This window comes from Chiloscyllium punctatum, chromosome 1 (assembly GCF_047496795.1).
Source record: "Chiloscyllium punctatum isolate Juve2018m chromosome 1, sChiPun1.3, whole genome shotgun sequence".
In the NCBI taxonomy this organism is placed as follows: Eukaryota; Metazoa; Chordata; class Chondrichthyes; order Orectolobiformes; family Hemiscylliidae; genus Chiloscyllium; species Chiloscyllium punctatum.
Window position 1 is genome coordinate 116,179,726 of NC_092739.1, and position 17,072 is coordinate 116,196,797.

At 39.0% G+C, this 17,072-nt stretch overlaps 1 protein-coding gene across 14 annotated transcripts in view; it reads right to left on the reverse strand.

Moving 5' to 3' along the window:
- The window catches only part of celf4 (CUGBP, Elav-like family member 4), a 1,199,286-nt gene that overhangs the window by 72,882 nt on the left and 1,109,332 nt on the right, over nucleotides 1-17,072 (reverse strand). For 5 of the 14 annotated variants that reach the window (XR_011960940.1, XR_011960939.1, XM_072573014.1 and 2 more), the window contains exons 9-10: nucleotides 13,919-14,086; nucleotides 4,262-4,327 (exon numbers count right to left, since the gene is read on the reverse strand). Coding sequence is in view for 12 of the 14 variants with exons in the window: in XM_072573014.1 (XP_072429115.1) it covers nucleotides 4,262-4,327; nucleotides 13,919-14,086 (234 nt within the window). In the remaining 2 variants the exon portion in view is untranslated. The remainder of the gene's footprint in view (nucleotides 1-4,261; nucleotides 4,328-13,918; nucleotides 14,087-17,072) is intronic. The other 9 variants (XM_072573094.1, XM_072573061.1, XM_072573078.1 and 6 more) reach the window with 3 other exon arrangements.

Here is a 17,072-nt window from a genome sequence, read left to right on the forward strand (position 1 = left end):
ATTACCAATACATTAACATTCCACATGAGACTCCCTACCTTTGTGTCATGGTTAAGCTTGGCTTTTTGTGAGAACAAGATAACTTATTGCCAGCCTTAAAACAAAACCCATGGAGTACATGAATTATTTCCTTTTATTCTATTTCCAAAAATGTATTTTCTATTATGGTCTGCCACTAACTTCTCTTCTTTGTCCTCTATATTCAAGGTTCATCATGACCTCATGGTCTTTTCATTAAGCTTTTGCTGGTCCCTTCCAGTGCTATTTAAAACAACAACTGCGTTTCACTAAAGTGATGCGTGAGTACCATAAGGAAGCATAAAATTTCAAAGAGATATTGAAAGAAATGGGTTAATCTGTGACAAATCGATTTCAAAGGAGGCATTTGTGAAGTCATCCACCTCAGAACTATAAGGATAAACCAAGTTTTTTTTATTAGTGAGAAACAGCTGAGGTCCAAAGAAACTTCAAGGGATGATAGTGGTTTAGTGATGATGAGATTGAACTCAGAGAGGTCTATACTGCTGCTTTGAAGACCCAGATCCAATCCTGCTGCAGCTAAATGGCTGAGTTTACTTTAAATTCCCTACAATCTGATAATGTGGTCATGTAAAGAGTTAACACATCGTTCCTTTCATTTATATGTATATTCCTGGCATTTATATATGTTATTAAATCCTACCTATTTCTGCCCTCTGTTTTGTAATTTATGTAATAAGCATTCCTGCACAACCATCACATAATTCTTCTGAAGTGTGCCATTTAATTTGGTGCTTGCTCAGTGAGTTTATCCTGAATAAGATTTTATTTGCCCTGTTGATTTGTTCTGCAGTGAAACTGAACAAATAATGTTTAGTAATTTCTAGACTAAATTCAAGCTTCGCACATTTCAAGTTTGAATAGAGATGCCTCTGGGGCAGTAATAATTTGGGACTGATGTTTACCCCTTTACTCTTACCAAAAATAAATCAAAGTAGTAACTTGTGATAGAAACAGAGAAAAACAAATCAATGTTATTTCTGTAAAGAATCTGTTTGATCTCTGTTTTTGGTATCATAGAGTGATGAAAAATTCACTAGCAACATGATTTCCCCGCCTGGGAAGAGACTGACTCTAAATTGTTAAAGGACATTCAGTTTTAGTTTAACACTTCTTGGATTCAGATCTGTTGCTCTCGCCCACTTTGTAGTATTCAATTGCCTGACTGTCCGAACAGCATGTTGATAGCAGACCCCCTAATAATCTGCTTGGCTGTAGATCAGGTGAATGGTGTAGCATCTCAGAACCCATCTCTCTCCCTCTAGTGGCCCTTATCATTACTGGACACCAAAGAGATGCTATCGTGAAAAATGGAAAGAAATGTACTGCATCATACACATTTCTGAAAATTGAATCGATCTCATAGACACCTGTCATTCCCTACAATTCTCTGTTCAGAATATAATTACTTTTGATGTAATGCTTTGGTACCATTCCTTTTTGTAACAAAACAATATGAAGAAACTCTGATATTCTTGACATTGCAACAATTTGCTGCACAGATTCTCAAGACAGTGTACCAGGGAGTTCTAAACGTACTATGAGGTGCTTCTGAAGTGCACCTAATGTCTGGCGTAAATCTTGTACTGAAATGAAAAATGACTGCGGTATAACGTCACTAATATAATTGTTCTTAGGGCAGATAACTAAGACTATTATCACTACAATCTGGAAAGCAATTAAAATTGAATCAATGCAGAATGCATGCAATGATTAAATTATTGCCAAAGTGAGTTTGTGAAACATTTTCCTCATTTGGAAATATATTGCAATAAATACAGGACACTAGCAATTTGATATTTGAAAGGTCAGATGACAAAACGAAACTATTTGCACATTACAAGTGTGATATCAAACCACATGAAAGACATCAAGAAAGAAATAACTTCCTATTTCTTGCTTCAATTCTTTGGAGCTCTCTTTATGTCCAAAAAACCAATTGCATGAACTAAAAAATACCTATTAGCTATTTCAGCTGTCAGACAAATAACTCTGAGGTACAGTGCGCTTTCCTTTATCCCTCAAAACTATCTCCTTCCCTATAGTTGTTTCTGGCACCATAAATTACTTTAAGCTACTCTACAATTTTGATGAACAAAATAAAGTTGTATTGACATCATGCCAATCGCATGTTAGTAGTATAGCCAATTATTTTGAGATCTAGTACTATGCATTTAGGTAATGCATATAAAATTTAGCCTGCTATATATTAATTTCAAAATGATGGTCTGCTAATATTAGTGTCATTGACATGAAGCTGTTTAAATGACAGATGAGAATAAATACAGGAATTCTGCAGGGTCACTTGTGGTATAACTCTGGCAATAAAGAGCAGGAAATATCGTAAATGCTACAAAAAGGAAATACTTTCATACATAATACAACTTTCATGACTTCAGACTACCCTAAAACAGTCAATGCAGTATTTTGAACTGTTGTTATTGCTGTAATATTGAAAACATGGGCAGCCAATATGATTCTGGAGAGATGTGAAAACAACGGGGCTGTTGTGAGAATGTTGATGAATTTAACTTGCCCATATTGACTGGGACTGGCTTTGGACAGGGAGCAATTTGTTCGGTGTGACCAGGAGAGGTTTTTGAAACCAAAGGAGAAAATGCTGGAAAATCTCAGCAGGTCTGGCAGCATCTGTAAGGAGAGAAAAGAGCTGACGTTTCGAGTCTAACTGACCCTTTGTCAAAGTCAGGCATACTGAGCCTGGTATTGGGAAATGACCCAGCTGACAGGTGATCGAAGTTTCATTGGGGGAGCGTTTTGGGAATAGAGATCATAATGCCGTATGTGTTCAGATACTTATGGATAAGGATGAGAGTAGACCTCGGATAAAAGTGTTAAATTGGGGGTAGGCCAATTATAATTGAGTTAAGCATGAATTGGAGAATGTGGATTGGAAACAGCTGTTTGAGGGTTAATTCTACATTGACATGCAGCACACTTTCGGTTAGGCCACATTTGGAACATTGCATGCACTTCTGATCACCACGCTACCAAAAGGATGTGGATGCTTTGGAGAAGATTCTAAATAAGGAATAGGAATTGGTGCAAGCTTGGAGGGCTGAAGGTCCTGGTCCTGTGATGTACTGTATTATTGAATTATATAATTTGCATACAGCGAATATTAATGATCAGTTAATGTGTTTTTGTGATATGGATACAGAATAAATATTGGCCACTATACAGGGATACCTCTTGTGTCTTCTTTGAACTAGTGTGATGGGATGTTTTACATCTACCTGAGAAGGAAATCAGCTTTGCAGTTTAATTGCTCATCTGAAAGTTGCGATCTGACAGTGCAGCACTACCACAATATGACACTGAATTGTCAGCCTTGACCTTTGCACTCTAGTACTGGGCTAGGGTTCAACCCCACAAAATCTAACACAGACATAAGATTGTTACCAACTAGCCATGGCTAGTACACAAAATGTATGAAATTGGTCATAAAATACTGACATACAATAGGTAATATTTCATTACTTTAGTTCTGTTATATATTTCAGTTAATAGAATAAGTATGGACATATATAATATTCCTTAAAAGTCTTACTTATACTTCACTTTCTAACAAATGTCTATTACTAAGCAGACTGGCACACCTCCTGTTTTATTTAGTTCAGAATATGAGGTGACAGGACTATATTATTGACCAGAGTCAACATTGGTTCATAAATTTACATCTGAGAATGGAAATTACATCTTCCAGAGTAAGCTCTTTTTCTGTCATTCCTGTGCAATAATGCGAAACTGTAGGAAATTCTATCGTCCGGTATTCCTGAACTCACTCACTAAACCAAACCTTAGACCCGGGTGAATGATTCTTTGCAGGATAACAATGGGGGTTCAGCCAGAGCTAGCTCACCTGGATTGAACATTCAGAGTTACTCCTGTTCAGAATCCTATTCTACTGTATCATCAACATAGGATTTTCTAAGAAGTGAATCCTGTCAAGTTTGCATTGTATAAATAATTTTCATTTTAGTTTCACATACATCTGGCATAGGCCTTTCTGAGCATAAAGAAAACTTGCATTCAATGCAACATGTCAGCCTGAAAATCATTTTGGAAGTTGAATAACTAGGCAAATTTCAACAGACAAAGGAACAAAGTATTTCCATTAAAGTTAACATTTCGAAACTTCCTGATAAGACTGAACGTTTTAAAAATGACTCAAAGTAGAGCTAGACAAAGTGTTAATACTAACGACCTGCGTATTGCTGCACTCCAGCGTATGCTTGCTGCAAGGGATCAGCTGCAGTTGGACTTTGTGCTGTCAAAACAGAAAGAGGAAATGTATTAATATTCCATAGCTTGGTAAGATCCGCATGACTGATGACTGCAATGTAGTTATCAACACAAGATTAAAAAAGATTATTGAATCTTATATCAAAACTTTATGTTCTGAAGGGAACTCAAATTGGGAAAATAAAATCTGGGTGGTTTTCTCTTGAACTTACGTGATTCAGAAGGATTCCGCTGCAGTGACCATTCTCAGACAGAAATAGAAAATTGCTGCTTTCTAAACAGTTAAAAGAGGGTTGGATATCTTTATAGAATCAAAGTGAGTTCAAAGGACAACATAAGGACTTTTTATTCCAGGTTTGCATATCATTTAGTGGTAAACTGAAGAGGTGTGAGGCTTTCTCTCAAAGCATTTTCAGTCTGCTCAAGTCAGATCAGACTCCATCTCCAGATTATTGTGTTCTACGGATGTGAAAATAGCAGTTACTGAAATTTGAAACAATGATGGGGTTTTGTGCGTGTGCCAAACATCTAGCTAACCCAATTGCCCTGAAAATAATGTCTATTGGAATGGTGACCACAGCAGGCTGTCACTGTCCTAGTTGCACACTTAGAGACAGGCACTAAATTATCCACACACCCAAAGCTGCTGGAAAATTTAATCTAAGGGGCGAGGTGGCTGATCTCAGGATCCCTCTTATTTACTTTCATGTGTCTCTGATGGTAAAATGACTGCACTTAACTATAAACCAAATGTATCTCTAGATCTGCAAAGGTTTTTGGCACTTCTTTGGCCTTGGACCTCCAGGATAAGCATCACTCCTGTTGGGGGAAGCAGCTGTTAAGCATCCTTCTGTTGAATATACTGACTACACTGGCCTCTGAGACACGTAACTGAGTAACCGTCCCTGTTCCCCAGCAAATGGAGTCCGTGATTTATGTGGATCCAGGGACCGATCAGTTTGAATGCACCAGAAACCTCATACATTTGTTTGTCCACTGAATTGATTAGTTTGCATTGAAAGCCATTATTATACCATATATCATGTGGCATCAGTAAAACGTGAATTCCTATCAACTCACGAAACAAAACTCGAGTCACAAACATCTCACATCTTTTGACTGTTTGGTATATCTTCCATCTCCTTGGCTTTTCATCCCAGTTTGTCACAATTTACTCCTGGGTGAAGGTAGAGTTAGGAGGGGTGGCAGCAGACATCAGAGGGGTTATATGGATAAAGGCCTATCACACACAATGGATGCATATCAACAAGATCAAGTTGCACTTGTATAGACTAGTGATGTCCAATGTTTTTTCCATGGGGTAGTAATACTTCAATTTTTCTCTCACATGGGGGCAGTGTGAAAATTTCAGAAAAGTATAGTTTGGTATAACAATAAATGTGTGTTTAAAAAAAACAAAATTCCAAAGCAATAAAAAATGGCCATTTAAAAAACCCAAAGGGCTGAACCAACAAATAAAATTTTTGGGCACGTATCTGCTTCACTCACAGGGATCACATACTTTCTTCCTCATCCACATTCATAAGCACACAATCTCATAAGCACCTACCTCCACCTCACCCACACACATTGACTCTCAATCCTTCCTTCCCCATCATATATTCTCATGCTCTCCTTCCCTCCCTTCCACCCTAACAAACACACTTGCAAGCTCCTTTTCACTTGCCCATCCACACATACTCTCCATCATTCCCTCCCGGCCATACACACTCTAATGCTCACACTTCCCCTCCATCTGACCCGCCGACACATATACACTCACGCTGTCTTTCCCAATCATCACACTCAAGCACTCTCCCTCTGGCCCTTTTCACTCATACTCTCTGTCCCATTCTTCCTGTCTTCTATATATACTCACTTTTCTATCATCCTAACTGTATGCTCACTTCCTTCTGCACTCTCTCTCCCAACTACACACACGCGCGCGAATTGTGGAATTTGTTACTTAAGGAAAGATAACATTTCACTGGAAGCAGTTCAGAGATGGTTTACGAGGATGATCCCTGGTGTGGAGGGATTGTCTTATGAGCAAAGGTTAAACAGGTTGCAACTCTACTCCCTTGAGTTTCGAAGAACGAGAGGTGATCTTATTGAAATATATAGGATTCTTAAGGGGATTGACATATTTAATGCTGAGAAGATGTTTGCTCTTATGGGAGAGTCTGGGACTAGAGGACATAGTCTCAGAATAAAGGAGCACCAATTTCAGACTGAGATAAGGATGAATTTCTTCTCTCAGAGGGTTCTAAGTCTATGGAATTCCTTGCCACAGAGAGCTGTGGGGACAGAGTTCTTGTCCATATTTAAGGCTGAGTTAGATACATTCTTGATCAGTAGAGGAATCAAGGGTTATGGAATTAAACAGGAAAGTGGAATTGAGGAATATTGAATCAGCCATGACCCTATTGAATGTTGGACCAGTCTTGTGGGATTGAAAGGCCTACTCCCATTCCTTGTCTCATGGTCAGATAGGACCGATGGGCAGTCTGCCAGTTGGGCAAGACCAACAGAAAACCTTTAATGAACAAAATATCTCATTGCATTTTATAGGAAGCGTTATCAAACAAACTGACACTGTGTCATATAAGTGACATTAGGAAGCACCTTAAAAAAATACACAATGTGATAATTTTAAAGAGCAACATAAAGTATGACATAACGGGGCAGAAACACTGAGGGGGCAATTGTTACCTTTGTGTCAAGGCAGCTGGAATCACAACCACCAATTGTAGACTGATGAAACAAACAATGAACAAGAGACCAGCATTGGAGGGTGCAACCATTTTGAAGAGCTATGAGGATGATGGAGGTTACAAATATAGTGGGCGAAGCTTTGGCAAGATTAAAAAACACGAGGTAGAGACATTTAAAATTGAGCTATTGTCAGGCTACTGCCAGTGTGGAATACTGAGGAAAGGGACAATTGGACATGCTGTTTGGTGGACATGGTGACAGAGGCCTGAACTAACTCAAGTCTATGTCGGATGTAAGAAGGAAGGCCACCTAGGAAATCGCTGCAATAGTCAAATCTAGGAGGGATCTAAGGCTTGCTTACAGCTTCAGCAGATGAGAGGGGATGGGGTGAATTAGGAATACTATGAAGGTGGATATAACCAGCTTTATTGAAGGAATGACTACGTGGTTTGATTTGGACCAATTTGGGATCCAATTGGACATGACATTACAAACAAATGTCTAAATTCTAACTGACCATGTCCTGGTATGGAACATTCATTAATCATGATTTAGATCACCTGAATGAGGGTCATCCATACATCAAAAATAATCTCAGGACTCTGATTTATTTGAATAACTAAACACCTACCATTTTTGGCAGGAGTACTGGTAACCAAAATTGAGCACTGTTTGAATGGGATCGTTCTATTTTTTTCTGACAGGAGGTGGCCATTTAGTCCTGAGACTGCGTTCTGCCTTTCAACTAAATCCCAGGGAGATGAGATTGTAGTGATGGTGTCAGTGATTGGTAATCCAGGTTAATGCTCTTGGGGCAAAGGTTCAAATCTCCCTATGACAGTTGGTGGAATTCAAATTCAGTTAACCAATCTGAAATTGAAAGCTGGTTTCAGTATTGACACGCCTGAAACTCTCATTGATCAAATATTGGGTTCACTGATCTCCTTCAAGGAAAGGCATCTACCATCCTTACCTGTTCTGGCCAATATGTGAGTCCTGACCCATAAATGTGGCTGAGTCTGAAATGGCCTAGCAAACTGTTCAGTTTAAGGCCAGTTAGTCTCAGGTAACAGTGATCATATCCCATGAAAAAATAAAGGCAAAAATGACTTGAATTCTTAACTTAGCTTTAATGAATTTGCATTGATTCTGTACCACCAGAACGACCAACAAAAATCAGACAAACTTGGTTTGAATTTGGCAACTGACTTAAATCTCAGCAGCATTCTTAAAACAATCAACCTGTTCAGATATGTTAGCTCATACTTCTAGAGCAGGTAGATCTTGAACTCGGACCTTCTGACCCAGAGGTAGGGACACTACCAATGTGCCACAAGGGCCCAAAAGCAGCTTTTTGGTAGTGAGGTGTTTCAGAATTTCAAAACCGCTTCCTGATGTTGAAAACAATGTGGGACAGAAACAAAAATAGCCATTCCTATCTTCTGAGAACTCAAATTTATCCTCATTTTATTCTAAAATGACAGCAACTTCCCAAACCTACTTTACCTGCTCTCAGTTGCAGTGTCTGCATCGAGAACACTTTGCTAATCTGCATTCTTGATGGCAGTAATAGCAAATTAAAGTAATTAATGAGAAAGGCAGAAAAAAATACACAGAAGAAAACATTCTTCTTACTAATATCACTCTTGCATATGAAGATGGATTATTCAAGAACCACATTTATAATTAAAGACAATGCAGCTCGATGTGTTAATTAGACAGTGTGAATCCGGTTTAAGTAAAACTGTTGCAGAACATAGGCAATTGCACAGAACATCATTAACTAAGCTGACATATTTAACTCTTTGAGTACTTCAAATTGGCAATATTTTGGTAAAACTCAACAATGCATGGAAGAAGAATGCATTGCACTAGCTCTTTACTATTTCACTCATCTGTACCCAATTTCAGATTTTAAACCATTTTTCTTGCTTTCCTCTCATTTTTCTCTTATTCAAGAGAGGCTGATCTGCTACCTGTACCTCGTCCAAGTGACTAGTCTTCACGAGGCTGGGTAAAGAATGCCATACTGCCAATTCATGTATTAATGCCAAGATTGCAAGCATCTGCACTTTCCAACTAGGACCACCAGATGGCAACCAGGAGCAGAAAAACAATGTTATTTATCTACCAGTCGATCAGGGAAACTGAGGCCAGTTACAGTGCACTGATTGCTACTTATCTAGACAAGCAAATTGAGCGCAGGTTGTCAGTTCAACCTGTAGCTTTCAGGTCTGTGTAGTTCAAAAATCACATTGAGCAGTACACCTTCCAACTTATCTTTGAATTACCTTCAACGTCTTTGTGCTGTCTAACATTTTAATCTAAAATACCAAAACTATTGTCTGCTATGCCAGGGAGAAGTCAAACAGAGAAAAAGTAAACAGCTTTCAGGAAATTCAGGCAAATAAACCTGGTTCACTCTGATGTCCCTCCTGACAGCCATTTTGCAAAGTTGCCCTGGTAGAGGCCTATATTTCTGGTCAACCGGGAAATGATGCAAGTGAGTGCAACGGGAACAAATTAATTAAATGAGCTGAGCAAAATAAAGGAATTAATGTTGACTTTTCCACATGTAATTGCTTTATCCTTTCAGTCCACGAAGGATTGACACCAAATCAGTGCGGTCACCTTTCCTAACAAGGCTATGCTACACTCTCTGGAATATTTGACTGATATTTATGTTGTTGTATTGATTCCAATGTATAATTCAAAATTAAGTGAAACAAATGGCACAGCAGGTTGCACAATAGCCTGCTGGTCTCTGAGATCTGAATTTTATTACAAAAAGTTTGAGGGAGACAAGATTCTACTCTATCTAATGGAAGCTAAGTGACATTCAAGCCTGAAGCATAGATCTGACATCAGACTTGGCTCAATCAACAAATAAGTTCAAGCATCTTCTATGAATATTTCAGTATTATATCCTGCAAAGCTGAAAGGCTAAGGGCACTTATTTTAAAGACTTTTACATACATGCAACACGCTGTAGCGAGGAAGCAGCAAAGTGGAATAAGCTCTTATGGTGTTGAAACCTTCTTTATACTTTCTGGATTAAATAGATCAGCTTAATCATGAACGTGCTGTACCCCCTTTTAACTATGTGCCTCTGGAATTCTATGCAACATTTTTTACAAAGGATTTACTTTCAGGTTGAGAATTTTTCATGGCATGTACTCTATTGTCTCTCAGGGTAACACATGAAAAGGGCTTATGGCCTAAAGCAGACAGTGCTCTTTTTGAGCTGGTGCCAACCTAAACATGATAGTAAGCCAATTTTGGACAGCTATCATTCCATCTGACCAAGCGTCCACCAAGCCTGTAAACTGGATATCACAAAATGTTCTTAAAACAGTGCCCCTCCTTCACATTACTGATGTGGACAGCAATAAAGCAAGCCTTTGCACTCAAGCCTCAAATCCACTCCTTCCGAATCCTGTTCCAATGGCTTATTTGGGTTTCAGATTAGATTACTTACAGTGTGGAAACAGGCCCTTCAGCCCAACAAGTCCACTCCGAAGAGCAATCCACCTAGACCTCTACATTTACCCCTTCACCTAACACCACAGGCAATTTAGCATGGTCAATTCACTTAACCTGCACATTTTTGGACTGTGGGAGGAAACCGGAGCAAACCCACGCAGACACGGGGAGAATGTACAAACTCCACACAGACAGTTGGCCGAGGCGGGAATTGAACCCGGGTCTCTGGTACCGTAAGGCAGCAGTGCTAACCACTGTGCCACCGTGCCACCTATTCAGGAAGAGTGACAATTTTACCTCCCACAATTACCATTAATAAAACAATTCACTACATCCTAATGCATCAGGGTAGCAGCCTCAGAATCCTTTCCATGAATTCCCATGAAAGATTTCAGGAACATCTACTTTGTACGGCTTACTTCCGTTTTTACTCTGAATTGTGACTTCTGTCAGTAAGGACAATGCAGGGGCACAGTCAGTGGGTTGAATAAAAAGTAACCATCTCCATGGTGACCTCAGCTATGAAAGAATTGGGTGGGTTCACACTGAAGGACTGGGAAGATGAATAAAACTTAACAATTCGACACATTAATTTCCAATCTGTACACAATGAAATACAGCTCTTCATGAACAATGGAGGTTGTTCTACAATCTATCATTGTAACCTTTTTATTATAGATGTTATGTTTAGTCTGTGAAACTTGTAACTACAAATAATTGTGAGAATGCTATTTACTTTCAGAAGAAATGAATGTACTATCACCCATGGGAAAAAAATGTTTTGTAAATGACAATAAGTTGAGTTCTTCTACTATGATGCATAGGACTGTTTTCCCCATATATCCTAATGGGAAAGGCTTACATGTAGACAAATGCTGGCCTGGAGTTACAGTGTTATTGCCATTATCATTAGCGATGCTACAACTAACCCATGACTGAAAAAGCAGCTCGATGTTCTTTGAGCAAAACAAACCACAGCCTAAGTTTAATTTGCAAGTAAACTATTCACCCGATGGTATAATTAGGGTTCTTGTACACATAAAGTATAGTTAATGTGGTTGTTTGAGTAGATTTTGCAAAAGCCCCTGGTATTGCTTGTTAACAGAATTTCATGCTAAGGAGCTCAATGGTTCAATTTTATATTCTCTTCTCATCCAATGGAAATCTGCTGTTGAAGAGAGTTTCCAACTGGAGTAATGACTTCAGTTCATCAGCACTTGCAAGCTTCATTACAGGCCAAGTGGGATCAGTAAATGCAAAATAATGGATACCTGGGAGTGATTCCAAGGCAGTAATGTAGTATACAAGCTCAGATGGTTCATACAGAGAATAATGGAAACCTCTGAGATATTACAAAATTGTAATCTAATCTGGGAGTTTAGATCACTCATAAAAGCTATTCAGAGTTTGTTCTGAGACCACATGACATCATCTGAATTTGCTGGTTCAATTTCTAAATAAAGGGAGCTAAAAACGAAAGGCTATGAATGCTGGAAAGTTGAAGTAATAAGCAGAAAATGTTGCAAGCAATTAGGTGACTTGGTGATGGTGTCTCCCTCATTGTATTGGTCTATCATTTGAATAACTACTCAAATGGAATTCAATGAAATGCTCAGGACTACTATCTGAGCTCCCATATCACCTGTCATTTTCTAAAACTCATTTTTGTGGGAGATGGGTGTTGCTGGCTGACCAGGTGGTGATGAACTGCCTTCTTGAACCGCTGCAGTCCATCTGCTGTGACATTAGGGAGGGGAATTCCAGCATTTTGACCCACTAACAGTGAAGGAACAGAGATATATTTCCAAGTCAGGATGGTGACTGGTTTGGAGGGGAAGTTGCAGAGGGTGGTGTTCCTGTGTATCTGCTGCCCTTGCCCTTCTAGATTGAAGTGGTCATGGGTGTGGAAGTTTTGGAAACTTGGGTGAATTTCTGCAGTGCATCTTGTAGATAGTGCATATTGCTGCTGCTGAGCATCGGTGGATGCTTGTGGATGCAGTGTCAATCACGTGGGCTGTGTTGACCTGGATGGTGTCAAGCTTCTTGAGTGCTGTTGGGGGCTGCACTCATCCAGGCAAGTGGGGAGTATTGCATAACACTTGTGCCTCGGTGATAGTGGACAGGCTTTGGGGAGTCAGGAGTTCTTTACCGCAGTATTCCTAGCCACTGACCTGCTCTTGTAATCACTGTGTGTATGTGTAGAGTCCAGATCAGTCTTTTTTTTAAATTGCCTGTCTGTATTTCTCTGCATAAATCTTCCAAAAATCGTGTGATTTGGGAACAGGATTAGTATCATTTTCTTGTGTGAATCATTATTGTAGGAGTATATATGATGTAAACAATGTGTGAGAATTCTACTCGGGTTGTGCCCATTCTTTTGCCCTAGCATCAGCCATCAGTAATCATTGGCCATCAGCCTGTCGCTACTCTCCTTGTTCTTGAAGTATGATAACAGTCATAATTTAATATAATAACAGACATCATTGCCACAGGTTCATCAAGAGATGAACGTATGATTAACTCACAGAAAATTTTATTTCAATTGTATTTGCTTAATGGGAACAATTCAATAAATGGGACATATTCTGAACAGTGGACAGTTATTCTAAGAAGTGGAAGAATGGAGGTCATTTTGAGGGTTCTAATGTATTTCTTGCCTTAAAGAATCAAGTCTAATAAGTAGTGTCAGGTTAGAGAAAGCCTTCAGTTTTTGATGTGAAACACTTGGAACATATCTCTAAGAACAGTACAAAATACCACAGTTGGACAAATACCCTGGTGTGTACATCTTTTCAATTATATCCTTAATGTGTTATGGCACTGGTATTTAGAGAAGAAGGTTTCTAATAGCTTCTGGAAGTGATTTGCAAAAGGAAACTTGCTCTAACACTTTTTTTTTAAACTACGGGAATTACAGAAATGCTTTCTCATTTTAAGCAGCAGCTTTAGAAATTATTATTTTTAGAATTTAAAAAGATAAATATTACTGTAATAGTCTAACAAATGTATCATGTAGCTCAGATACTTGTCCTTGTGAATCCATTAGGGAGACCACAAGTCAATAAAATTGCTATTTGTTTGTTATAAATAACTTGAATTTGAATCATTTGGAAACGGGCACTGTTCATCCAAGTGCTGGGCTTTAAATCATAAGAATCACAGTTTCTTCTAAATGTGAAATTGCATTACTTTAGATTAATCATATAGACTCGCAGTCAATTTGCCTCTTGTTTGCACTGTAATGCTGATTGTTAATTACTTCTCTGTCAGTGTGTATTGTAATGCCATCTTCCTTGATTTTAGGGATTGCAATTTACCATTGTTTATCTACTAAGGATTGGGCATTGGATGTGCTCAGTGGCAGTAACAGTCTAAAATGGCCCAGGACTCAACCGCACTTTGAAGAGTATTCACTCACCGTGCGTGCAGACGGAGCTTACTGTGTGCCACATCTGGTTGGAGTTTTCATCTCCCGCCTGACCGATTGGGAGGACTGGTGAGCCGGCTCTAGTGAATAACAAAAGAGCACATCGCGGGCCGGATGAAACGTCCTGCCTGGCCTCTGGAGACCACTCATGGGCTGACCCTTCGGAATAATTAAAAAGTGCATTGAGGGCCGAATGTAATCATCCAACAGGCCATCTCCAGCCTGTGGGTTAATTTATGTTGTGCAACACTGTGCTAGATTCTAGATGGTGCAAACACATTACTTAAGCTCTTTATGTTGTCTATAAATTGTCCGGTTATTGTAAATGCATAAATAAGTACATTCCAACATACAGCACTATGGTATATTAGTGCTCCCTTTATTACAGCCCATTTCCCCACTGCCCACATTCCTTGGCAGATTGCTGTTCCATATGTCTCTGAGGCTGCTCAGTGTTGAGATGTTCTTATGTTCTGGGAGGAAATGCCATTCCCTTTCCTTTCTTTCCTTTCCAGGAAAAGAAGGCAAGTGAATCTTTTTTTCGGACGCAGATCTTTCCCAGCTTTTACTGCATTATCCAAAACAGAACAATTGGATTGTGCCATTTAAAGGTATCTTCCTCTCATAGTGGGGAAGTGTATGGCCTACACTTGGAACAGCCTACAGTGGCACAATTAAAGGGAAGAGCTTATTGTGTGGACAATCACAGAGCCACATCATATCAAATTCTGAGTATTGTTCTCAAGCTCCAACAACAAAAGCACACCAATTTGCATTTATAAATTGCATCAATGATTGGGAATATGGTCATGTGTTTCTTTAATATTACTGAGATGTCACTACTCTATGCCGTTTTTCTGGACACTGTACATTAATGTAAAATACTATGAAAATCCTTCTATACTTAACAGGAGCAATCTTGGACTTTATTTACAAAGGTGACTTTCAATTGAACAACAGAAAATACCTTCCCTGCTTTGTGGTTATGTTCAAAAGTAAACAAATCAAAACTTAAGTAACAATCCATTTACGTGACAGAAGTGAAACAAAACTGGAAAATAGCATGGCAAAACGTTTGCTAATTAAGCAAATTGTAACATAACATAATTAAAATAATTTTAAAAAGTGATGTTCAAGAATGAAGGATGTGAATCATGAGCTAATATGCAATGTATTCCAACATTGTTCACTGGATGATCATCACTTAAAAAAATCCTCGTGCTTAGCATTTTCCTTTCTCTAAAACCAAGTCATTATGCTAATTTGAGCATAGAATAATTAACAAATTCTTTATGAGCTGAAACACTTCTGTGTATACATAATACTTTTGATTTATAGATGTGTAAGCAATACTTTCAGTCAAATCCTGCTGAGCATACAGATGGGCATCATTTCCTTCAAAAGCCTGTGGCCTTGGGGAGTTAACAAAAAGCCTTTCCTTTCTCCTTTGTCCTCAAATATTTATATCACTTCCACTTACCTTTGTTCTGAACAGAATTCTAGCAAAAACACCTGTGAGGAACACCCTGAGTGACTGCTGTTATCGTGCAGGTCTCCACTGGTGATCACAGGAGCTCTGTGGCCAAAATTAACCTATTACGAATGCATTCTGGGAAAAAGTGGTCTGCGCCTTCAATGAGCGATGCTGAGGCAGAAAGAGAATTGAATGCTCAATCATATTAATTGAGACTAGGGCGGTTCCTCCCATCTCACAGGAGGGAATAAACAAGTTTATCTACTCCTGCAGAGAAGTAACAGAAGTAACCTCTACATTCCCCTCACAGCTCTTTCTTTAGCTTCACCTGGGTCCCAGAGAGAAGAAAGAGGTAAGCAAATTGGAGGCAACGTTTCCCATAAAGGGTAAGTTACAGACTTGGTATGACTTTCCTCTTGGTTGTTGGTTACAGAGGGGGAATAGCAGCCCCCTTTCTAATGGTAGGGAATGGTACACTTACAAGATAGAATGTAGTTACCAATTAGAATCACACAATGAGATAATTCATTTAATCTTTACAAAGCTTCATGTCATAAGTGGTGACAACCCTAAAAAGTGCAGCAGTAATACAAATGATGAACTCAAACATGACTGAGATATTTCAAAATAAATAAGAAAACCCAGAATGGGCACAAGCCTAAAAGGTGAGCAGAGTCAATGAAGGAAATGCAACACAACCATATCCATCTGATTACTTATAACTTCTCAGCCTTCCAACTCACAGCTTAAGAAATTACCTTAACTCCCCTCAGGTTACCTGACAAACTCTGTCACCATCTGCCTGTCATTTACACTCACAGTTAACGATGGAGCTAGTGGACGAACATATCTCTTTTTTTGTTAACAGGAGAAAAATTAAACAACTGTTTTTTTGGATCCTGTGCACCTGGGATTTATGCTCCAATAGTGGCTGGCACGAAGATATAATCACAGCTGACCTATAAAATGGCCCATCCACCTGTCACTGGCACAGTTTTCACATTGTCAGTTGCAGCTGAAGTACGTTTTGCTCCTTTTATTAGGAAAGTAGCCTTATGGGCATGCAGATGGGCTAAGTCAGGTGAAATGAGGGCATGGTTGCAACTTTGAACAGCCCTCCACGCTCCATCAAATATAATTCTTTTCCTCAATGTTGGAGCAATAACATGACACCCAGCAATGAAAAGACTATTAAAGAACTTATTTCTGAACAAAGCAAAAAATGCAGGAACGTTTGAAAAGAGACATATTTTAAGCTTCCAATGTTGAGGTATCCACAGCAATGAAGGGTGAAGTAGAATTAATTCACAGCCTCTGTTATGTTACCACACTCGGAAATAATTACAATGGCTGTAAAAAGCATGAAAGAACAATACAAATTTGCTTCCGTTCTTCCCCTCCTCCTCTCTCGATTTCCCCTCCACTTCATCCCAAAGATGGAGCAGCTTGCTGTACACTGATTCTCAATCTAATAGTTTGGTCAAGAACCAAGTAACAGGATTTCAGCATTGCCAGGCAAACCTGAGTAAACGGCAGCCCTGGGACTAAGACCCCAGACCATCTGGTAGTTGCCTGAAGCAGTGACATTGTGTGGAAATGTAACATTCAGTGTGAAACAGTTACAGTGAAAATTGTAAGTGCACTTGAGGCATATCTGAAATGAGGAGAAAA